Below are 25,642 nucleotides of genomic sequence, written 5' to 3' on the forward strand. Positions count from 1 at the left end.
TGGAATAAAAATAAAAATTAAAAAAAAGATCTCACCTAGGATAGCACTGAACATAGTTTTGACTATTGGTTGGTCAAATCTTGCCATTTGTTTACATGGTTTAAATGCTTATTCACTATTAGAATCAATTTTTGAGATGGCTTTGAATTTTGAAAATATTGAGTTTTTGAAGGACTAAATTTGAATAAATAGTCTTTCCTAAATTTGGTTCAACTCCAACTAGAAACTAGAAAGCTGGATGGTCATTTTGAACCCAGCAAGCCAACCAGAGTCTGTGTCTTGTTTGGGCATACTGTTGAGAGGGGGTTAAGAAGCAGGTGCAATTCCAAAATTCGGCTTTAAAACTGAATACTGCCAGACATATTCCTTGGGACTTGGCATACATTACATACAGTATCCTTGTAGCAGGGCCAATCAAGGTCACACAAATATAAAAATATTATGTAAAAATAAAAAATAAGTGAGAAAACCCAGAATCAAACCCAACTCAACTCGATCCCCCCAGGCATAAATAAGCAAAAGTTCTCCCACCTTTTTAATGTCTTCACAATCTTCTGAGGAACTAGGAGGATGTCTGTGGGTGGCTGTATAGGAAGCAAAGTCCGCTTGTAATTTTATCAAAGCCTCTTCACGCTCTAGAACCTGCAAATGAGTGTAGGTCAGTTATGCTGAATGATCAATGTAATGTGATTATTACTAGTACTATTTTGGCAGGGTGCTCCTTTTTTCAGCCTAAGTTTGTTGTAATATTATGTAATCCATCACATACTTCCTGTGGGCTTGCAACGGAGAAAGAATTAGGTTCTCAATCTTGTATCAAAGTTCAGTAAGGCATAGACAGTGGTTTGTCTGGAGTCTGCCCGTGTCCACATTTTGGACTCCTTCCTGAACCTCTGTGTGGTCCAGTTTATGAGGCAGAAGGTTCTTTAAAAGCTGTGATGGAAAGACATCTAATCTATCAGAGGACGGGATTCAAAGTTCAAGAATTAAAGAAGGAAGTTCTTTATGGAGTGCGTGGATATGTATGGACTTTAAAAAAAATTAAAAATCATGAAATTTTTGTTCTTGGTTGAAAATAATTCAAACAAAACCCAAGCATCAAAAATAAGTGAAATCTCTCCAATTACTCTCCACTCTCATTTCTACTAGGGGGCAGTGCGCTACAGGCAATTTACAGTAGGTACTTCTATACTATAATCAAAGACTTTAAAAAATAAAAGTGGAATTGAACTATACATAGGATTTTGCAACCTTTTCTCAACAATATATCACTAAGATCCTTCCATTTAGTTCTTATAGTCTGCTTAATCCTTTTTTGTGCCTGCATATTATTCCACAGTATGGATATTTCTTTTTTTTTTTTAATATGGATATTTCTTTAACCACTTAAAAAAATCTCTTCAACCATTTCCCTATTGATGAGCACTTAGGTTGTTGTGAAGATTTTAAGTCTCTTTAGAATCTCAAACTTAGTGTGGGTTGGGGGCATGCAACTATGGAGAATATGAACAAAAGGTGGGGGTAAGTATATATAAGACATTTGAGGAATTTTGCTGACAGAAATTACTTTAGGTGACTATTTTTCCCTCCTTTCTTTCCTCATGGCTTTATTTTTGGTCTCTCAGAAAAATATTCTAGAAGTCACTTACCAAAACGTTACTGCAGGCTAGTTTATTTCGAAGTTCCTGGATTAGATCATCCTGTTCAGACACCTTTTGCCAGACTTCAGACAGTCGTTTCAGGGTCTCCTGATGCTCTTGAATCATGCAGGAAGACGTGTATATACGCACCTTTGAATGATCACCCTTGTTCTCAGGCTCCTGGGATATTTGGAAATAATGAGTTGGTTTTATTCATACTATTTGAGTTAACTTCAGAATGCCATGAGCATGGAAAATCTCTTAGGTCTATATTCTGAAAGTTCATGTTCACATATGTGAATCTTATCTTTCTTAATAAAAGAAAAAATTAACAAGTGCATACGCATGGTAAAAAGCTCAAACAGTTCACAAGAGAACATACTGAAAAGTTAGTCTTCCTCCATCTTGACCCTCCATGACTCAAGTCCTCTCCTCTGTGACAGTCTATGTTACCAATTTTGGGGGGTATCCTTCCAGGGATATTTTATGCATCTTTGTATGTGCATATATACATGTGTATATGCCCCCTTATTTTTTTCCCCTACACAAATGAAAGTTTTCTAAAACGCTATTCTAACATTATGTTTTCACTTGACAATTTATTTAGGATAATTTCCATATTGTTACTTGTATATTTATCTGACCTTTCTTTTAAAATTAATTTCAAATTGCACAAGTAATACATATATATGTATGTTATCTTTCTAAAACATAACATTGTAGGCAAGTCTAAATTTCTCTTTGACTATATTACCTCTAATCCCATACTTGCTGTGTTCTCCAGAGATGACAATTTGTCATATAGATAAAGTTCTAGAACTTTATACACTTACATACATATAAAGGAATCTGTAGAATACAGATAATATTATGTTGTCCTTTTAAAATATAAAAATAGATTTTTTCTCACTCAAAAAGATGTCTTAGAGATTTATCCAGGTTAGTACATGTACTTTTAGCTCTTTTAAATTGCTTGTAATTGTGTTTATCCAGTCTCCTATTGATAGGAATACAGGCTGTTTCCAAGTTTTTTTCTAAAATGAAGCTGAAATGAATATTTTTGCACATAAGTCTTTGAGTACCTATTCTGCTATATGTATGGATTAAATTCATGAAGTAGGACTGATAAGACATATTTAAAAATTTGATAGATATTACACAATTATCCTTCAAGAAATTATACTAACTGGCACTCCCATCAGCATGAGTATGCCCGCTTTCCTAGAACCATTTAAAAAAATGTCTTTCTCTAGGTCATCTGAAATCATGCATGAAGATTACTACATGCACATGGGTCTGCACTAACAATGAAGTGAACTGATTTAGATAGCCAGAAAAGAGCAAAGAGTTCCAGTTTGGAGAGTAGATCTTTCCCCATTAAACTTGTTTCCCTAACTGGGTTTTTTCAGGCACAGTTAGAAATAGTTTATGAAAAACTAATGATGTATTGTATGGTGACTAACATAACATAATAAAATAAAATTAAAAAAAAAGAAATAGTTTATGTTCACTGAGCATGAAAGCTACCCATGAGCAAGCTGCAGAAGGGTCAGTGAGAAATCTAAAACTGACCATAAATAATATTCTTATAAATAAGTTAGTGTGTAAGTGGGCAAAGGAATGGAAAACAATAGAAAAGTTAAGGAACAGAAAGATGATATCTACAGGTCCAATGTCTTAATACTACAGGATGAAAAATAGAAATTAATTTAAAAGTAACAGAAGAAAAATTCCCTGGATTGAAGAAATTATAATCTTCAGATTAAAAGGGTCAGTTAAATGTTGAGAGGCTTAATGAAAAATAAACTAGGAAACCTTGAGTCTAAAATCCTCTAGAAATCAAAGAGATAAGACTGATGACTTACAAAAAATGAGAAACACCAAAATCTAACAATTCCTCTTTAATACTGGATGGTACAAGACGATGCAGCAATAACTTCAAAGACTTAAAGGAAGGTGTTTCTGAAAGTTTGTATACCCAGCAAAACTAGCAATTAGGAATGAAGACAGTCTTGTTCAGACATGTGAATACTGAGAAATCTAACCACTCACCATTGTTTCTGAAAGAATTAACAAGTCCAAGAATTTAGAAGAGGTGGAGTATACTGCTTAAGTAATGATTAAAAGTTGGTTTTATTTGTAATCTTAAAGAAATGCATATTTTATATGTTATATAAACAGTTCCAGAGATTAAAAGAGAAATAAAAACCTTTCAACTCATTTATATTAGGGTAGCATAATCCAGACACTAATATGAGATGAGAGAACAAGAATTTCAGTGATCAAACTAATCTCATTTCTGAAAATAGATACAAAAAATAAAACTTTAGGAAATTTAGTATAGCATTTATTGTAATATAATGATATATTATTATTAAAATAAAGCAAAATAATAAATAAAATAAAATAATAATATATCATGATCAAGTAAGGTTTATTTCAGGAACATAGAGATTGTCCAATAAACGAAAATCTATTAATGCAATTCACTTCATTAAAGAAAAAAAACCTCTATGATAACCTTGATAGCTGCTAACAAAAACACCTGATAAAGTTCAACATTCATTCCTGACAAAAATTATCGATAAACTACATATAGACAGTCACACCTTCAACTTGAAAGAGAGTATTAACAAACAGCCAAGAATAAACATTATACTTAATAGTGAAATACTAGAAACATTTCCTTTAAAATGAGAAGCAAGGCAAGGATGTTATAATTCTACATTGTTCTGGGGGGTCCTGGTCAATGCAGTAAGATGAAAAATAAGTTGTATTAATGTTGAAAAGGAAAGCAATTTAGAAATACCAAGCAGTCCACTGAAAATCTGGTCAGAGAGTTTAATAAGGTGATGGAACATCCTATACATCAGTAATAGTTAATAAAATTAAATGTATAAAAGATCTCATTTACAAAATCAATAACAACTGTAATACAGCTAGGAATAAACTTAGCAAGAAATATGTAAAATCTATAAAGAAAAGTATAAAATCTTATTGAAGGGTGCATAAGAAAACTTAAATAAAAGTAGAAGCATGCTATGCCCCATAGAATATGCTAATTTCCCCCAAATTAATATATAATTTGAAAGTAAGTGAACATAAATCTCAATTTTACCAAGAGAAGATGCACAAAAATGGACAAGAAATATTTGGAAGTCAAGAACAGGGAAGGAGGACCTGCTCTGAAGAGCTATCAAAACATATCAGTTAAAGTCACTATAAAACTGTGATCTTGGTGCAAAAACTGGCAAATAGATCAGAAGAACAGAGTTGAGAAAGAGCCATGTGTACACAAGGATCAGCATATATACTGAGCTGGCAATTCAAATCAGTGGGGAAAGTGTTCAACAAATAGAGCTGGGACAGCTGGAGACCCCTTTTGTAATTATGTGTATCTATAGCTATATATCTACATATATATGTAGGTTACATATCTATCTATCTATCTATCTATCTATCTATCTATCTATCTAATCTATCCATCCATATCAATTCCAGATTGACTAAAGATAAAAACTGAAATACAAAAATATAAAAGTGCTAAAAAAATGAGGTAAACTTTTATAATATTGGGGGTAGAAAAGGTCTTCCTAAGCAAGAAATAAAACCTAAGGGTGCCTGGGTGGCTCAGTCGGTTGGGTATCTGACTCTTGATTTTGGCTTGGGTCATGATCTTGGGGTCGTGAGATCAAGCCATTGGGCTCCGTGCTCGGTGGGGAGTCTGTCTGGAATTCTCTTCCTCTCCCGTTGCCCCTCTCCTGCTCTCTCTCTCTCTAATACATAAATAAATCTTAAAAAAAAAGAGAAAGAAAACCTAGAATCTATAAAGGAGGACTGAAAGATTCAACTCCATAAAAAGTAAAAAATTTATGTATGGTAACAAATATCATTAATAAAGTAAAATGAAAAGTTACAAACTGGGAGAAGATATCTGTAACATATGTAGTAAAACATTATTACCTGTAATAAAAAGACTAAATACCCAATAAAAAACAGGTTAAAGATTTAAACAAGAAATTCATCAAAAAGAAATCCACATGACTGATACACTCATGAACAGTGCTCAATACTTTGTTAGCGTGGTGGGCACTGTGATGTGCCCCCTTCAGCAATGAGGGACTTACTCCTCCAGCTGCTGGGAGTGCTGCGCTGAGACAGCCCTCAGCTGTCAGCCTTTTCTGGGGATTGCCTGGGCTGAAGAAAACTGCTTGGCTCCAAGTCATGCCTCTCCCTAGGGGCAGCTCACATCCATAACTGATCAACATGGAGGTAAAAGGCCAGCTCGCTTCTCCCTAATTTGGGACCCCTTTGTATGTCCATCCCACCCCAGAGCTCCCACAAGTTTGGCTGAGGCCTTTGTTGGGGCTGCATCACAGCTCAGCTTCTCCCTCTGCTCAAACCTGCTTCCTTCTCCTTCCTTTTACAGGTGTTGATACCAAGGGCTCTCTCTAAAATAATGTACTGCATGCCAATCTGTCTCAGAGTCTGCTTCCTGGGGGAACCCAACTCACAACTGTTTGAAATAAAGGAAATGAAAACTGTAATGAGAAAACTTGTTTTTTTTTTCCCCCTGCATCAGTTTAGCACAACTTAAAAAGACTGAAAACATACCATGTGAGTTTGGGGAAGTAAGTTCCCTTAATTATTGTTGGTAAAAGTGTAAACTGGTAGAATCTTTCTGGCATTCAATTTAGAAGTATCCTTTAACATTAAAAATAAGCATATTCCTTGACCCAGCAATCCCACTTCAGGAAATTATCCCATAGGAATAAGGATGTCCGTTACAGCTTGTTTGTAATAGACAAAATAGGTCAGTAGATGGTAGAGTCATACCACAGAATACAAGGTAGTTACTAAAAGAAATTGTCAAGATATACATTTAAAAAGCAAGGTGTAGAACCACATTTATAAAATGACCCATTTATGTAAAAAGAAAACCCTAACCATTTATATATGTAATTGTATAACAGAAGACTGAGGAAGATTCCCAACAGATTATTCCAGTAATTACCTAGGGGGAGGAGAGTAGGGTAGAGGAGGCTGAAAGCAGACTTTCACATTTAATCTCTGTGATTCTGTCTAGGGAGCTACATTGTTGTATTACTTGTGTAATTAAAAAAAGCAATTAAAAGAAAAAGAAAGATTCAGGCATTTTGGCTCTGCTTTGTTATCTTTCATGGGTTTCACCTCCTGTTAGATCCTGAAATCATGGTTTGCATGAGCCCTGCGACCGAGAAGAGCCCCCCAGCCAGACACCCATGAGAACATGGAAGATTTGAGAGCTCATTTGGTATTTTGATTTTTGCCTTATTTGAAGTGCTGGCACTTTATATTAATTAAGGAGCCTCAAAATTCCTAAGTAGGAATCTTAAAGGAGATGTGAAGGCTGAAAATTGAAAGCTGAGGGCTACAAAATTCAAGGGAAGGAATGACATCTGGTTGAAGGTTTGGGTCTCCCTCAGAGAAAGCAGGGACTGTTACCCGGGGACCACCTGGGAGCATGCCCACTTGCTGGAGCTCCTGGGCTGAGCGGCCAGGTGTGAGTCCTACCTGACTGACGATCCCGCTGAGCTCCCCCTCCAACATCTTCACTTGGCACTCCAGTAACTCAATGTTGCTCAGGGAAGTCTGGTATTTATCCCTGTAGAGGCTTAAGCTCCTTTCTAGGGAGACAATCTTGTCCCCGGCCAAAGCAAGTTGCTCTTGTGCCAAATGGAGCTTCTTCCCTGTGTTCTCATTATGATTTCCCATTTCCTCCTCATAGAGAATCACCTGTTGGTGTAGGAATGAAACCACACTGAACTCATGGAAGCATCTATATGAGGAAAGGGTATGGCTATAAGGACCCCATGCAGAGGAGTCTTCTGTCTTCACTAGAAACCCAGATGTACATAATAAGCCCAGCACAGATTTAAAAGCTATGATATATAATATCAGAATGTTAATGATTAGGAATTAAAGCAAAAAGATTGTCATATTTGGATGGTAAGCTTCTTAAAGGCAGGGACCATTATCTATTTTCCATTCTGTCTGGCATGTAGTAAAAAGTCAACAAGGACTTGTTAGTTGATTAATGGGAATGAGTCTGAATAGCTCCATTTTTTTTTTTTTAAGGGCTTGAAATGCCAGTATTCTTTCCTTTCTAGGTATTCTCTAGAGATCTAATTTAGAAAATGTGGAGCCCCTCCTGCACACAGCAAAGTTCCTGAGAGATTGAGGGGGGACAGCCTCAAGTTCCTCTGGGACTTGGACAGTTCTTATTTAGATTGCTTCTTTTCCTAATCGATTAATTAGTCGATCAACTGACAGATAATTATTGAGTGCTCATAAACAATGTCTTGGGTGCTAAGGGGATATATACCTGTAAGACATAGGCTGCTCCCTTAAAGAGTTTACAAACTATTACAATTTGGGGAAGATATGATTTATAACTAGCAAATAACTGTATATAGCTGAGTATGCTCAACTGTATGGCTAGAGTTACACGTGTTTGAAGGAGTTAAGAGCAGGAGGGTCATCAAGGAAGGTTTCATTTTGGTTCAAATAGTTCAGTGTAGAATTTGGATAGAACTCGTTCTGTCGGTCTAAGCTAATTATGCTTGCTGCCTGCCTCCTAGGAAAAGGTCATTTAGTTTGAGATGTTGATCAGATAAGGGGAAGAGGGAAGGGATATTTTATATTCAAATGTTTATAACAGAAGCTATCAGTGACTCGCTCACATTCCAGAGGCACTCACCATTCCTTTGAAGGCTAAACCCATTCCAACCACAAGCATCTTCAACTCTTTGCCGGAGGGATGCTCTGGCCTCAGGAGCCCACTCCAGCAGAGGAAAGACAAGGCAGGTTACAAGTATGGGGGAGTGAACACCCTCAGGTGCAGCCTTCAACCAATGCCTGGGGGGTGAGCTGGGATCACTCTGAGGCATGTTCTACACTACCTCCCCCAGTTCTCCAGAGGGATTGAATCCCAGGGGCCCATGGCAGTGATTTTAATACTGATTTTCTTTATAGGTCTCCTGTCTTTTTTTTTGACTCACTTCTCCACTCTCCCTCTGGGATCACCTCTTGAATTACTACTTTACATTCATCTCCTTGTCTTAGGCTCTGCTGTTGGGAAACCTAACCTCACACAGAAGTTTGATGCTACTGTGCAACAAAGTATTGGGGAATCTTGGCGGAATGCCTAGAGTAATTTTTTCCAATGTTTTCCCAGCTTGAGATCATTTTCAGTGACTGTTAGTTACCAGATCCCACTGCAATTCTCCCCCTTCTCCTTAGTAGTTGAGCCTTTACTTTATTTGGGACAGCAGTGCATGTCACTGAAATACATTTCCTTGGCTTCCTAGGAACTAGCTGTAGCCACGTGACTAACTCTGGCCAATGATACATAAATGAAAGTGTTGTGTGGGGCTTCTAGAAAGTGTCCTTAAAAGAGCAGAGTGTGTCATTTTTCCCTCACCTCCTTCCCTGCCCCCAACCTGATTGTTTGGAACAAGGATGTGATGGTTGGAGCTCTAGCAGCCACCTTGGGAATCTAGAAAATGGAAGTTTTGAGCTGATGATGGTGGACCCAAAAGATAGGACCCTAGGTACCTGATGACACATGCAGTTCCCTTAACAGTCCTAGACCACCTATCTCCAGCCTTCCTGTATATGTCAGAGAAATAAACTATCCAAAGTCACTATGACCTTGGGGTTTTTTGTTCCATGCAGCCAAACACAATCCCAACTAATTCAGGGTTGCTCTATCCAGGCTGGACTCTTGTTTAGGAACTGGCCGGTTTTAACACAGCCCTGCTTTAGTTTTATTAAACTATGGTTTGTGTTCACAGGCTTAGTCCTCGATTATACTTTGTAGGATAGCCTTTCTCGGTTTCTTTCCCTCCCAATCCTGTTCAGCAAATTCTCATGATATTCCCTTTAAAAAAATTCTACAGTCCTCTAAGTCCTCATAAAGCTCCTGGAATTAGTCCTTAAGCAACAGCACCATCCTAGACAGTCCTTGGAATTTTATCTCTAAAGGCCAAGGGAGAAAATGCCAGGGGAGGCTGTCTGTCTCATTACTGAGAACCCACAGTTTCACTGCTGCTCGCACTACCACTGCTCAGCTGGTTTAAAGTTCTATAGTTTGGTCTTTGGAATTTACTCGGGATTCCACAAGGATGCTCTTTCTGGTTTAAAAATAGCACTATCTTGGGACACGGATGGCAATGAATGTCCAAAATATACCTAAGTCTATATGATCTAAAACTCCAGCCTGAAAAAAATGACTGATCTCGTACTCTCAAAGATCGACTGAGACTCAATGTCTGGTTATCTTATCAGCTATCCAAGTGCTAGGAATTTTTATATTATCAAAATCTGATTTTTCTAAAAATGCTTCATTTAATGGACTTTATACCTTTTTTTTATAACCCTCAGAGACCTAGAGTCTTTTGCATTTAAATTGCAATGATAATAGGATGGAAATGATGGACCTACGTGCATACCACACACACACAGACACAAACATCCCATGTCCCACATATAGTGATACTGGAGCTCTCACCCAATTATGCCATTCTCTTTAGTTCCCTCTGTTCAGCTTCAAAAAGATTAAGAATTAAAGAGGGAAAGTTGATAAAACCTGCTCAAGATGTTGAGAAGCTCTCCTCTGTAAGGCCACTGTCTGCTTTCTAGTAGGTGTGGCCTGATTTCTGCAGGTACATGGGCATACGAGACATTTCCATAGTTAGTGTATCAATACCTCATCTTCTTTCAGTTTGCAGTGATGGTGGAGAAGAACGAGGTCAGAAGTCTGCTTCTCTAGGACAGACTGATACTGCAGGAGGGAGCAGTAAGAAGTCTGCAACTCTTCAGTGCGAAACTCCAGTTCTTGCTGAAGGGCTAGCAATTTTTTCTTGAGTTGTTGGAGTTGTCTCAGATGGTACTGTTTACTGGGCTCAAACTCCATCCGTGACGCCTCGAATGCTAATGCTTGTTTCTTGTTCTACAATTGAGATAGAATATATGGAAAAAAAACTTTAGGTTGTCACTAAGTATGCATTCATTCTTTGATTTTTTTCATTTGTTCAACCATTGACATCCACCTATCCATCCTTTTATCCACAGGGCACTTAGTAAATATGTCACTCTATCTACAGTGCAACATCATTTTGTATTTTCATCCTGTAAGGAGGATTTGAAAGAACAAAAAAATCCTAGTTCTTTCCTACTAGTTAGATCTACCATTCATATTATTTAGGCCAGAAGAAAAAACATACACCTAAAGGACCTAGGAAGTTATATAAAGATACACACAATAATATGATTTTTTTTGGCTTCACAATTAAAGATAACCCAGTTGATCTAGAACACAATGGATTTCTGGTCAGAGTTCTTGGACTAAACTTGATTTACACTTAGATAAAAGGATAAACTCTTGGGTGTGCTCTTAGGGAAACAGCTTTCTGGAGGGCTGGGAAATGGGAGGCAGAGATTATTCAGGCATATCTGGGCACTGACTCTGTTGTCTCCTCCTGAAGGAAGATGTGATCTTGTAGATGCTGAATGTGTGTGTGTGTGTGTGTGTGTGTGTGTGTGAGAGAGAGAGAGAGAGAGAGAGAGAGAGATCTCTTCCTGCCAATCCACAATCAACTTGAAATGCTGCTAGACCCATCCTACATTTTCATTCGTTCATTCAGTAAACATATGTTGAGCACCTACTTTGTAACAGGTATCTGCTGGTAGGATACATCCCTGAGTTGTTTATTTCAGTATAGGTGAGGTCTCTGCACTGAAGTTTCTATATTTTCTTGCCTAACATCCCTGATGACATGTGAAAGAGAGGTGGATGAAGAGGGTGGCCCATGGGCATTCCTTAATTCCCTTCTCTGCTTATTATCTTCTTACTTATTCTTTAAAATTCTGTCCAATTTTTGCTCTTCTTCCTGTTTTCCCTGCAAAGCCATCTTTGCACCAATACTATATTTATTGGCATGTCTTTAATATGGCATTTCACATTCTGCTTTGCATTGCAGTGACCTCTGTGTATCTTATCTTCTAATTAGATTATAAACCCCTGGAGGGCAGGGGCCATGTCCACTTCTATAGGACCTAGACTAAAGGTTTATACACAGTTAGGTATCGAAGGAAAGTAGGAAATTAAATAGAGAATAGGTAATCTCACTGGTTCCCCAAAATTTGAGCTTGTGGCCTTGGCCTCATTAACAGAGTACTTTCAAACTTTCTAAAAATTAACTTTTTTTTACAGTTTTATTGAGGTATACTTTGTATATCATAAAATTTAACCACTGTAAGTATATAGTTCAATGATTTGTAGAAAATTTATGGAGTTGTGCAACCATTATTAGAATCCGGTTTTACAACATTTCCATCGCCTCAAAAAAATTCCCTCTCACCCATTTGTCACTCTTGTTCCTACCCCAGCTCCAGGCAATCACTAATCTGCTTTCTGCCTCTATGGGTTTGCCCTTTCCAGACATTTCATATAAATGAAATTGTATAATACGTCATCTTTTGTGTCTGGCTTCTTTAACTTAGCATAATGTTTTAAGGTTCATCCAAGCTACAGCAAGAATCAGTATTTTGTTCTTTTTTACTGCTGAATAGTTTGAATATATCATATTTTGTTTATCTGTTCACCAGTTGATGGACATTTGGATTGTTTCAGTTTTTGGCTATCACGAATATTGCTGCTACGAGCATTAGCATAGTAGCCATTTATGGATGTGATATTTTCCTTTAATTAATTTGTTTAGCAAACATCACGGTGCCCCTACTGTGTGTCAAGCACTGTAGTAGGTAATGGGGATATGGAAGTGTATAAAGCAGACAGAATCCCTGCCTTCATGCAGTTTGCATCTATGGGGAGGTGGGAGGCAGCAAGTTAAATAAGTAAATTATGTAGTGTATTAAAAGGAACAAGCGCTATGGAGGAGAGTAAAGCAGGGGAGAGAGATGAGGAATGCTTGCATGGAGGCAGCTGTAATATTGATTTAAGTATTTTCATGGAGTTTGAAGACACAGAAGACACTTTGTACAGCAGGAACACTCCAGGGAGAGATAATAGCAAGTGCTAGGGCCTGGAGGTGGGAAGTGCCCAGTGGTGTCTGAGGAACCACTTTGTTCTGGCTGGAGCAGAGAGAGTAAGGGGGGAGAGTGGTACCAGATGAGGTGAGAAAGGAAAGGGAGGTGAGCTCCTTTAGGGCCATGTAGGCCATTCTAAAGACCTTAACTTTCCCTTTCAGTGAGATAAAAGGACACTGGAGGTTACTGAACAGACAAGTGAAATGATGTCCCTTAGCTGTTACAAAGGACACACTGGCTGTTCTACTGAAAATCAACTGTAGGTGGGCAAAGATGAAAGCAGAGAGACCAGCAAGGAGGCTGCTGCAAGAATCCAGGCAAGAAGGGATGGGGGCATGGACCAAGTTGGAAGTTGGGAGAAATGGCCGGATCATGGATATATTTTAAAAGTAGATCTCATGGGATTGGCGGCTGTGTTAGATGTGGGATGGTGGGAAATGATGGTCATCCAAGGCAGGATGACTCCAAGGTTTTGGTCTGAGTAATTGAAGATGGAATTTTAATTAGAGTAATTCTGTGAGAGCTGGGACTGAAAAGAGGGAAAATCTTCTCTAGTGAGAGTGAGTGGGGGTGGCTCAGGTAAGATAAGGGAGGCTCAGCCCAGCTCAGAACCAGAAAGACAACAGCTGATTGTGTCAGCTCATTCTCAATGAGAAGACTTAAAACGGACCACTATGGTCACCAGCAAGAAATCCTAGGCAGAGAGAAGCTGAACTCTTGGCCTGAAGATCTGGTGTATGTGGCTGGAGGGAAGTTAATGATACTTCTTTCTTAAGCCAGACAATGCTGAATTTTGTATTTACTCTGTGCAGCTATAATTGCCAACATTTATATTAAATGTTTCTAGTTAAGTGTTCTCATTCTTTTCAAGATAAGAATGTTGCTATTCTCACAAGTCATCCATGAAGGGACTTGGGAGTGGCATGTGTGTGGGTGCTCATGCACACATACAAGTATAGGGGGATGTTCTCAACAGCCCAAGAGTTCTGACTACACAGGTAAGCTGGGCAGTGGGAAGCTACTAGGAAAAAGACATGGTCAAGAATAAATACCTAATGCGGTTAGAACTAAAGCAAAGGAGTGAACATCGTGGGGTAGGGTTAATTCAGAGGACTTATTTTAGTGAAGCAGAATCCTTATCAAACTGTGCCCAAATTCTGTTTTTCTTGGCTTTGTTGAAGTTGACTTGATCTCTGACAATTAAACTGACTCAATTGAAAACTAACTGTGGTCTCTTTATTTTTCATTCTTTCTTAGCTTCACCTTATTTTCATGTCCCTGTTTTCTCTTCATTATACAAAAGAATGAAAGAAGTGGCTTTTTTTTTTTTTTTTTTTTTTTTTATGCCAAACCCTTTCTTTAGGGCTTCCCCTTCTCGTATGTGGTACATCATCTATTCTTAGGTATGTTCATAATCGTTCTTTGGCTTAAAAGATACATGTCTTTTCCTGTGTGTATAAAGCTTAGCAACCTGTCAGTGATACCGGTGAACTGTTAGTAACTTCTCTTCCCCAGAGGTCATGTTGAATGTTTTGGGTTTAATTCTGGTTTGAGGTAACATGATAGACCAATCAGATGATGTGAGTTCATCCAAATCTTCTAGTACAGGGCAAACATAGCACCTGACCAAATTTGTCTGGTTACAAATATCCAAGAACTGCTTATATATGCAGAGAAACTTGAGTTTCCTTGGATGAGAATTTTAAACATTTGTACACTATAGACACCTATGAGTTTAGAGGAATCGAGTTTCAAAGTCTTGGAAAAATGCCTAGACTTATTTGAGACCTATTAAATTTCTACTTATTTATCCTTAAGTATTCAAAAGATTATTTTTCTTAATTCTAAATGAATAGAAAATGACATGCTATGGATTAAGCCTACATTTCACTCATATATGTGCCAGAGAGCAGTGTGATAAAGGCATCGATACATTTCCTATTTGCTTCTTTGTCTTTCTTTTTTAAAGTTTTCTTTCTAGTGAAGAGAGACATTTTATTAGATTCTGCTTTGGCCTTTAAACTGAGATTTGGAGAAAATGAGAAAGTTGGAAGTAACCTTCCGGAAGTGAGATTAGTTCTTAGAGTGACCGTCCACAGTTGGACATGATTCTGGAGGTTGTCTGGTCCACCATGTTTCTCAGATAGATTTCTATCCAGGCCTCAGCTCTCTCAAAAAATGGAGAGCACTGGCCATCAGTAGGAACCTGTTCCCATATTTAATCAATTTTTCAGCCCTACTTATGGTCAAAGAGATTATAGCTATTGCTCTTTCCTTGCCTATGTGGCTACTTGATCACAGAAGGAAATTAATTGGCCTGGCATGATTTGCCTTTTGAGAAGTCACTTTGGTTTCTACCCAATACTTTGTGCTTTTCAAGTTGATGCTAATTGATTGATGTTAAGTTCTATATTTTCCCTGATATTGAAGTTAAGCTGACAGGTCTATAATTACCAGGATTGTCCTTTTTCCCTTTTTAAAAAGATGAGCACTTCATTTACCCTTTTTCAGTCTACAGGGACTTTCTTTATCCTCTTGAGTTCTCAAAAATAATCACTAGCAGCTATGTAATAACACCTGACAATTCCTTAAGTACTCTTCAAAGTATGTCATCAGGTCCTGCTGATTTGCCTAAAGCCGGCTTTTCAAAATACTTTTTAACCATTTTATTCCCTATTCTAGTTTGCACTAACTCTCTTCTGTCTCAGGTTGGCATTGCTCTGGTAACTGGATCCCTGCTGCTTTTTCCCCTTCATTTAAGAACTGAAAGTCTCATTTTTCCCCAGTCATCGTCATGAACTTCTTTCCCTATCTTTGAGGTGTTAAGTGAGATATTTTCCCTGTAACCCTGGTTTAGCCTTTTATCACTAGATAGGTCTATCAGTTACTTTTTATATCCTCTACAAAGTACATTTCTTGTTTTGGTAGAGTGTAGAACTGGGTGTTAATGACATGCATTTCTTTTGGTTACATCTTCATGGCGTAGACATTTTTCTCGTCTGTGACCTCTGCTTACCAGAAAGTCCCTTTAAAGAAAAAAAGAAACCTCTTTATTTTGGAATAATTTTAGATTTACAGAAAAATTGCAGTAGTATATAGAGTTTCCATATACTCTTCACCCATCTTTCCCTAAGATTAACATTTTACATAATCGTGGTACATTTGTCCCACTAGGAAATTAACATTGGTAGGTTACTATTACCTAACCTACATCTTCATTTGTATTTTATCAGTTTTTCCATTAATGTTTGTTTGTTTTTTTCTGTTCTAGGATCCAATCCCAGATCCCACATTGCATTTAGCAGTTCCACTTAAAATTTTTTTTCATTCCCAATGACTCAAAGTGATATTTCTGTGTCATAATTTCCATCAAGGATGTATTAACCCATACTTGGCTAGTTACTTTTATCTTCAGAAATCACACTTCTTTACATAGTTTTATGCTAAGAATAGTGTCCTTCATCCACTTCAAAGATGAGTTTGACAATCTGGGCTATACTAAATATCAGGGCATTCTCCGCATGCCACCATCAGGGCCAAAGGGGTCTGGGCAATTGCTCAGAGAGACCCTTCCTTTTCTAATTTGATCATCCTTTTATTATGATAGCTCTGTTGTTCTTTTCTCCTTTCACTTTAGTAAAGGCACTCTTTTGGTTCCTGGGCAGGGTCAGGACTACAGTGGGGCAAGTGAGGTGCAAATTTTAAGGAGGAATTCTGTCTCAGGGTGGGGCAAGCGCAGGGCGGGCACATGAGGACTGAGTACCCTGTAAATGTTGCACCCTAGTGCCTCATTTGCTTCGCTCTCGTCCTATGTCTGTTCCTGGGTTTTGGAGCATAACATATTCTTTCTTTTTTTTTAAATCTAAATGCTATTTATTGAAAAGAGCGGAGAAGAGAGAGTACATGCCCCCTAGGGACAGGATGGAATAAATCAAGCAGTGCAAGTCCACCTCCTGCTCAGCATATTCTCTTGTTTCCCCACTGGGCCATCTTGTTGTTGACGGGCATCTTCAGGAAGCAGTCAGACTGCATGTAGTTAGCGATCTTCTCCAAAGCCTCAAAACAGCACATGAAAGCCTTCAGATTTGGAAATTCATCCAGGCACTTGGGCTCAAACACACGGTTCTGATCTAAGACATCATAGGTGAGGAAATCCACAAAGGTGAGCTTTTCTCCTGCAAACCATGAGAATTTCCCCAGGAATAAGGAGAACTGTTTCAGTTGTCCAGGTAACTGTTCCAAGTACTGAGGCTTCAGTTTGTCAAGGTCAGGGCTATAGCACAGTCATATCAGCTGCATTCGGAAATCCATTATTTGGTTCTCCATGATGTCCACTCAAATCTTTTCTTCTTTAGTCTCGCCACACATATTGTGCTTGCAAGATAGCATTGCTCTGGGTGATCTTGTTCTTACCATCCATGAGGTAGGGCAGGTTAGGGAAGTCCAGGTCGAGCTTGAATTTCACACCCAGCCATTGGCTTCTATCATAGTTGGGAACTTCCCCGCACGTGTACTCTTCTCCTCATAGGATGTATTGGTGAACTCTAGGAGCATGCGGATGGCGTGCACCAGCCTGTGAATATCCCAGTAACCCAGAACCATGGTCAACTTCGACAATGACATGGTGATGTTGCTTCTGTGCCTTCCAGGACTCGGAGCATAACATATTCTTGATTTACAAGGTTACCCACCCCTCGCCTGCCATCCCTGTACTTACACATAATATCTGATGTAGTATTTTAATTTTCTCTCCTAACTGTAGTTCTGAACTATGACCTCTGGCTCATTTCTCCAGATCCTTGTTAGATATTAGTCAAAAATTTCAGAAAGTCTCAGGTTTCCCCTCTGTTCCCATATTACATTTCCTTGTAGAGGGCAGATTTTGCAGGGATTTTCTGAGTGGGTGAGTGTAAGTCTACATCTAACCGTGTATTTGTATGCGTAGTCTGCAATTTAAATTCTGCACTAAGTGCTAGGAAAAAAAGAGCCTGTTTTAAAGCTTATTTCAAGCTGTTAGACCTTCTTCTTCTGGGCAATTAGAATAATAAAATGCGATTTAATACCTTTCTTCCTCCAAGTTGCTAGGTACCTTTATAAGCCACATGGCTTTCCCTGACAGGGGGAATAAATAAACTTGGACAGCAATGGTGAGAATATCCTAAAATGTTAATATTTAGAAAGAAGTAAATTATGATAATATTCTTCCTGAGATCCATTTAGGAAAACCAATGGATTTTTCCATGTTTGTGACCTCCTGGGGAAATGACAATAACACTCAGTAAGATAAGGTGGAATTGCTTTGTTGGTAGCATTTTTAGGGCATTGCAGAAAACCAATCTCTGGTTTCTATAGGGAAGTGTAAGTCCTGGAAGAACTCTAACAGACACAATTAAGAGAGAGACCAGATCCTTGACCACAAATGTGGAAGACAGTGGAGTCTGACCCAGCAGCTGAGGCTAACTTGGGGGTCTGGCGACAGGTCTGTGCAACCGGTTCCTGCTTCATATTTGCCAAGGCCTCAAGTCCCGAAAAGGAAACGAAGACTGCAAGTAAGGCATTCTTGCAAACGCCAAGTTTTGAGAGAGCTATGGGAAAATATTTCCCAGCTGGCTCCCCTGCTTATGGGGATACATTTAGAGAATGGTTTAAAGACCCTAGCACTAGAGTTTCCACAGAGAGAAAACCTCAGGCTGAAATGAAGTTGCCTCAGCTGATGAACTGCCTAGCCCACAGGTAAGTATTAGTTCAAAAAAGATGATCAGGCCAGGAGAAGATGATCAATGCCATTGTTTATACATGCGCAGGACAAGGGTTACTGACTGTCTTGGCTGGCACACCTCTGGATAAGTGACGGAGTGTCAAGCAGGAGTTTATGTGGGAAGTGATCTCAGGAAACTCAGGTAGGCTGGTGGAGAAATGAGACAAGGAAAGGAAGGGAGCTGCAGAAAGACGTGTTATCAAGCTAGTTCCCATGGTGGGCATCTGGCGCAGGATCCTGTTGAGGAATGCCAGGATAGAGCAAAGGGCATGCCTGCAGGGTTCTATGGCTGAGGAGCAAGAGTGAGAGGTTATATAACCACCTCGCTGTCAGTCACTGGCAGAGGGCTGCTTTTGGGGGCATTAGCCATTCCCCATTTGAGCTTGTCCAGTGATTGGGTTCCTGCATCCAGAAGGAAAGCTTGTAGGCAGAGAGCTGCCAACAGGGCAGCAAAGATCACCTGCTGCACTGATGAGCAGTGACACCTCTGAGCAAGTGGGACAGTTGTTATTTTCATGGTTGACTTAGAAGTTTGTCTAAAATCCATTAGGAGATGCTACTCTCCTTATATAACTATGATTTGGTTTTTTCAGGGCAATGGGCCTCAGGTGCTGCAAATCCAGGTGTGAAAGGCCAGATAAGGAAAAGACAGGGCCTAAAATGTAGATGACCTTGGAGACAGCTAAATGGAAAAATCCTGAGGGCAGGGATGACGGGTTTTCGTGTGTGTGTGTGTTATAGGGTATGTGTGTTTAATTCTCTCTCATTGCCTGCTCAATAAATGCTCTTGAATGACTAGTGGAAGAATTTTCTATTACTGTTCCTCCCCAAGGGAACAGAGGTGGAAGTTGAAGGAGCAGAGGTGGGTAGCAGCTGCTGAATCCCTTACGTGGTTGCCGCTCATCATCGCCTCCTCCACGCAGAGCTGATTCTCCTGCAAGGTCTTCCCCTGTCTCTTGCAGACATCGTGCAGATTTTTGATGTCAACTTGCAGGCTCAAGAGCTTGTTGTTCAGGCTGCTCACTTCTCTGTCTCTCTCCCCTGCCTAGGCAGTCAGAAAAACAAAAGCATCAATTATAAACTATCAAGAAAATGCTTACTTTCGTTCACTTAACTGGTTGACAGAGACTTTAAATTTGCTGGAAATTTGTCCATCAACTCTTAGCTGTTATTACTCATCCAGTATAACATTTACACAGTATCCATTTGCGAGGTGTCTGAGTGCTCTGCATTATTCAGACAATTACTTATTTACATTAATTAATCTTCACCCACTGCCGTGGGTACATCGCAGACATTTCCCCTGTTTTTCAAGAGGAAGTCAGTGCCTAGAATAATTCCAGGCACCTAGTAGACTGTCTATAAATATTAATGGTTCTGCCACTGATGAAATGAACATAGTGAAATGTCAAATGAACTTGTCGGGACTATAGTGAATCAGTGATGGAGCTGATGCGGGTTCTGAAGTGTCTTAACTTTCTCTTCTACTCACTAAACCAAAAGACCTCCCTTACCTGTAAACCTAGTGCTTTTCTGTGGAGATGTACACCAAGGAGAATAAAAATAAAACCCCTGGGCTGATTGCATAAAATAATCTGCCTTTGATTACAAGTGAAAAAGATTAGCTAATTACAGGTCAGAATGGGAATTAATGATCGAGATCAAAATAGAGAGTGTGGAGCATAGCAACTTGGGTGGGGTTGGAGGTGGAGCCTGTGGTAAGAAAGGGGGTGCCCCATCACACTAGGATGCCACCTTCCACTCCCAGTGTTGTGGGTGGCAATGGTATGAAAAGAAATTGTGAACCTGTCCAGTGGTTTAATCCTATCACTGTGCAGATTCTTCATAACACTCAAGAGGACAGGTCCTACCACTGAGTTTTAGATGCTGGAACTGAGGCTGCTGTTTGTATGGTAGATGCTTGCCTTATGTTAGATTATCCAGAGCAGGCTCTTCAGTGAGGATTCCCGGCACCTATTAAAGAAGCACTCCCGAGAGAAATCAACAAGGAAGTGGAGGAAGCCTGACAGGAAAGAGCACGAAACCAACGAAGGCCATGATTTCAGACAAAGTCCTGCAGGCAGTAGCTTCAGCCTGATCCCACAGGGAACTCTGGAGTGTAAGTTACACCTCAGAGTTTGTCTTGATTAGTTGCAAAAGCTGGGCTGTCAGACTCATTATCAGTCAGTCAGTAGCTAAGGGCTGCCCCGTGGGATATAAGCTCCCAAGGACTTCCAGCTCTCTGCTCCTATGACCAAAGTGACCCCAATAGCCCAAGGGCAATTCTTCTAAGTGAGTTTCAGGTGCAAAAGCACACAGAAGACATGGGTGCACAGAAATGCTAAAGTGATCCAAACGACAATGCCCAAGGTCCTATAGCTGGTTAGCAGCAGAATGAGGAGAGTTCTGCTCTCCTGACCCTGTAGCCAGTGATCTGCCACCATATCCCACTGATTGCTTTGGCTTCTTAAATATATGAGCTACATAACACTCATTCCCAGGGGAGCTGGAGACCTGATATGGACATCGTAAATCAAGCCTTACTGGACAGGTCAGTTTAAGAGACCTCTGCACAAGGCCGAGGGGGGCCAGAGGATAACCACGAGAATCGGACACTGCAATGTCAGAGTATTCGGAATTCAGAAGGTTTCCCAGAAGTGCTGCTGTCTCAGCTGATTTATTTCTTCATTTCCATTTAGTACCTGGATTTTTTTTTTTTTTTTTACCACTTTACAGTTTAATTAGGTTAACGGCATGGCTCTGTCATTAAAAGGATTTCATTATCTCAAAACTCTCTCTCTTCCTCTCTTGCTCCCATCCCTTGTTCCTCACTTTCAGAAAAATAACAGTGGATGTCAACTGCCCCGAGCACGCAATTACCATTACTACAATTTACCAGGGACTCTCTTAAGAGAATGTGTGTAGAGCAGCTAAAAACAAATGGTGTATGGACACTGTTTTCTAACTAGAAAACAAAATCCTTGACCTGACAAGGAGCAGCAATTTGATTCTAGTGCTTTAAATTCCTTTTCTCATTGCTGCCACACTGGGAATAGGGAATAGAGGCTCTCTGGGGATTGGGACCTGGGGATCTCCTCCCCTCTCACCACAGGACTTTTTCTTTGGCATCTATAAGCAGATTAGGTGACAATACAATGCCTGCTCTATGCAAGTGTCAAATGCTCTATCCTCTTGCCTTAATGCTGAATATATGCATCTTAAAGTGAGGACCATGTCACCAGATTGTTCCATAGGGAGCCTGGCACACTGTGGACTCATTAACAAAGTAGCAATGATATACAACTTGAGCCTCTCCAACTTAAAAGCTAAATGCCCTCTTTCTATCAGGCCAATAAAAAACCCTTCTCCCTCTAGTTTTAGATGTCTTCTGAGCAGAAGCCTGCTTGGCCCCATTCTAATGCACCAACAGGACTTCAGAATTGGATCTTTAATGTAGATGATCTCATCTAATTTGGACATTAGCATTGACTCAGAGTCTCTGAAGCAGTTTCTTCATTCAGAAAACAAGAGGCTTGGAATAAATAATTCTTTCTTTGAGGATTTCGTAAACCAATTGAATAACAAATGTGTTTTGTTGGATGTCAAATGAAATTTGCTTTTGAAATCAAAACCTAACCATTCACTCCAAAAGTCCAAATCATACAGGGGTTTTTATTCATCAGAACAGGCGTGAAAATGGTGAAAATGCCGGGAGAGCAATGAGGTGACTCCCATGCACAACAAAATATTTTTTACCGTAGGTAGTTGTAAGAAGAGGATGTGCTCACCTCAGAACTCCAGAAAGGCAAGTGTTTCTGAGGTTCCAGTAAACCTAATTTCTTGCTAATATCTTGCACAGAGGTCACTGTACACTATTTCTAATCCTATCTACTTTATGAAGGCTAAATTCCAGGCAGATGCCTTTTGAGTACCAATATGCGGCAGGAATTGATTTAATCTGACATTTCATCAATCAAAGCTCTGTAACCAGTACTGGGGCATGAGAGGAGCTGAGAGTCATAATGCTGACCCTGAGGCACCATCTGATCCTGTCCTAGATCTGAAGTCATTAACGATGGCTAAAATCACAAGCCTCTGCTGCTAGGTGAGTTTTCACTTATGTAAGCCATGCACTTAGATACCCCAGTTTTGCTTATGTGAGGTTGGGACCTGGTCACTGGTTGAAGGCATGTGACATCAGCAGCCGCTACCAACTTCAGGCAAAATGGTGAGTGCTGGTACCGCAGTTGCAATCATGATAGTTATTGGAAAATAGATTGTTTACTGAAGCAAATTTTCTGTACTGATCTGATGGGTCTTTTTCAAAGAGGATGCCTTCTCGAACATACATTTCCAAAGATAGAAAGAAATTTTGCTCTAGACTTTAACGTATTGACAGATAGTCTCGTGCTTCTTCTTGGAAGAAGCTGATGTTAAACCGAGGCTTGTGATTCAGAAGCACTCTCAGAAGTCAAGAGCGTTACAAAGATTTGAGATGGCAGCAGCCCATCGAGGATTTGGCACTTGGACAAGAAAGCTTGGGTGGCGGTTTCCAGAGTAATTTTGGAGTCAACCAACACAACCATAAAGATCATCATCTTTCGGATATTATCTTTTTTTATCTGAGGATAAAGACAAATCTTTAACAAACAATGGAAAACCACCACTACCATTCAGCATGTTTCAATTTCTTGTGAGAGGTATGTTTTAAAAAGCATAAAACCTTAAAAATTATCATTGCTTCAGGAATTTCTACATTTTACTTCTGTAATATGAGTTTACAGTTAGTTATCTACAGTAATTTCAAGCACTGTTATCAATATTACTAACTTGATTCCTGAGTTTACTTTTCCATCGATAGAAACATTGCAGTTTTTGATTACTTATAATGGGAATTAATGGACACTTATACAAGGTTTTGCCTGTGAGCAAAAATTTTGGAACCAGTTTTGTTCATCTAGTGAAGAATGAGTATATTTCATTGTGTTCTAAATTCTTAAAAATTGGCACACTACATAAATACATAGTTTAGGATACACATGGCATATGGCAGTGGTCAGTGGCGTATGGCAGTGGTCAGCCACATATGGAATATGGGCTGATTTTTATTGGCACTTGGGCAGTTGCTACATACTTTTCTCCATCATATCTTTGGGAGAAATTATTTTACTAGAAAGTAAGCTCCACAAGAACATGGATCTTTCTCTGTTTTGTTCATTGTTTTATCCTCAGCCTCTAGAACAATGCCTGGCACATCAAAAGTGGTCCAAAGATATCAACTGAATTAAGAAATGCCCTTCTAGAAAATCCATACCAGATCCTTGTTCCCTGCAGAACAGGCAGCAAATCCTGTACAGCTCCCTCCAGGAATCCAGCAGGAAAGAAGCGGAAACACCTCTTTTAGAAAGTGTTCAGCTCTTGATAAGAGGTGTGTTAAAAGCATATGTCATGTGGGACAGTCCTATAATAACCTAAACATCCCCCTTAAATGCTTTCTGGAACAAGTCAGGGAATAGGTAAACACAGTTTGACCAAAATATTAGACTAATTAGAACACTCCATTTCCATATCATTCCAGATTAAGAGACAATGTTAGCAACAATAGTTACTTTTAAATGCTTCCTATGTCCCAAGAACTAGTGTTTTATATGTGGTATCTTACTTAATCCTCATGGCAAACCTTTGAAATGGGTGTTAATTATTCATATTTTCTAGGTAAGGGAAAGGAAGCTCAGAGAGGGTAAGTAACATGCCCAGTATTATACTGCTATTAGATGTGGACCTTGACCCACCTCGCTCAAGTCTGGCTCTTAAACACTATGGTCTGCTGCCCACCTCTCTGTGATATTCTGGGATGCTTATTACTAGAATTTTGAATCATGAAACTTGAAAAGAAGTTCATTGTAACACAGGTTCAACTCTGTGTGTGTAGGACAGTTAGGAGTCTTACCTCATCTTTCATTTCCTTGGCACCTCTCAATTCTCCTTTGAGCTTTAGCATTTTCTGAGCTTTGTTATAAACCTGCAAAAGTCCAAGAATTTAATATGGTAAAAGTAGAAATGAGTCTAGCCCTTTAAAGATTTTCCCATCTGGATGCGTGCTCTAAGCAGAGAGCTTGGAAACATTTCCCAGACTGTTAGCAGTACCTACTTGTCTGTCCATCTGCATTTTCAAAAGTGTGTTAACACCTTCACCAGACAGACAGAACCAAGGGTTTACGTCTTTTCCCAAAAACCAACACTTGGTGGACTAAATCATTTCTGAATTCACAGTTTCTTGGAAAGCAAAAGTTCTGAGATGATCTTACTTTCTATTCTAAGTATTCAATGGCTCAAATATAGTTAACATTATGCACTAATTATGAACCAGACAGAATGTGCACAACCCACATTCTTTCTCAGGATAACCCTGGGAAGTAGATGTTATTATTTTCCTTGTTTTACAGAGGAGGAAACTGAAGTCCAGAGAGGCTATGTGACTTACCCAAGGTCACACGGGCTCTCTTACTACTTCTTGAGAAGCTGCCATTAATTTATAACTGTTACTTTGGAAATACCTGATGATGTGGTTTTTTTCAAAGCATCGGTTTACTCTAATGTGGTGCTTGTAAAGTTATGAAACTTGTAGAGTGCTGAGAATTATCTATATAAAGTCTCAAGGAAAACCAAAGTTTTTTGCGCATGTATGTGTGTAAGTATAGGATGATGATTTTCATCCATTGATTTTCAGGTCATAATGCCCTGACTTATTAAAATAATCTAATTTATTATGTTTTTCACTCTACGACTAGAGGAAATTTCCGCCAGGCACTCACCTGCAGAATAGTTCCAAGAATGAGAAGCTATCAAAATACTCATTCTTTGTAATGAACCACATCCTCCACCCCTAATATAAGCCAAGAGGAAGAAAGAATGCTGGTGAGACATGGAATTTGGAATGTTTTGTGGGGTTGTGTTCTGATGTGCTGCATTGTTTACCCTCTTTAGTCTTTGTGCACAGAGATGCATCATGGGAATGGGGATTTAGCTCAGGCTTACTCAATTGGGAGAGGCCAGGTGATGTCGCAGTGACAAACAACCCCCAAATCTCAGTGACTTAAAACCATGAAAGTTTATTTCTCACTGTGCTACAGGTCCTTTATGAGTCAGCTGG

At 39.3% G+C, this 25,642-nt stretch overlaps 1 protein-coding gene and 1 pseudogene across 1 annotated transcript in view; both read right to left on the bottom strand.

Moving 5' to 3' along the window:
* Positions 1 to 24,451, bottom strand: part of PMFBP1 (polyamine modulated factor 1 binding protein 1) — a 44,155-nt gene extending 19,704 nt beyond the window's left edge. The window contains exons 1-6 of the mRNA XM_078063533.1: positions 24,440 to 24,451; positions 19,379 to 19,534; positions 10,390 to 10,632; positions 7,194 to 7,415; positions 1,650 to 1,820; positions 532 to 642 (exon numbers count right to left, since the gene is read on the bottom strand). Of these exons, the coding sequence (XP_077919659.1) occupies positions 532 to 642; positions 1,650 to 1,820; positions 7,194 to 7,415; positions 10,390 to 10,632; positions 19,379 to 19,534; positions 24,440 to 24,451 (915 nt within the window). The remainder of the gene's footprint in view (positions 1 to 531; positions 643 to 1,649; positions 1,821 to 7,193; positions 7,416 to 10,389; positions 10,633 to 19,378; positions 19,535 to 24,439) is intronic.
* On the bottom strand, positions 16,689 to 17,354 carry LOC118550927 (glutathione S-transferase Mu 3 pseudogene; annotated as a pseudogene).
* Positions 24,452 to 25,642: the final 1,191 nt, after the last annotated feature.

This window comes from Halichoerus grypus, chromosome 15, assembly GCF_964656455.1.
Source record: "Halichoerus grypus chromosome 15, mHalGry1.hap1.1, whole genome shotgun sequence".
In the NCBI taxonomy this organism is placed as follows: Eukaryota; Metazoa; Chordata; class Mammalia; order Carnivora; family Phocidae; genus Halichoerus; species Halichoerus grypus.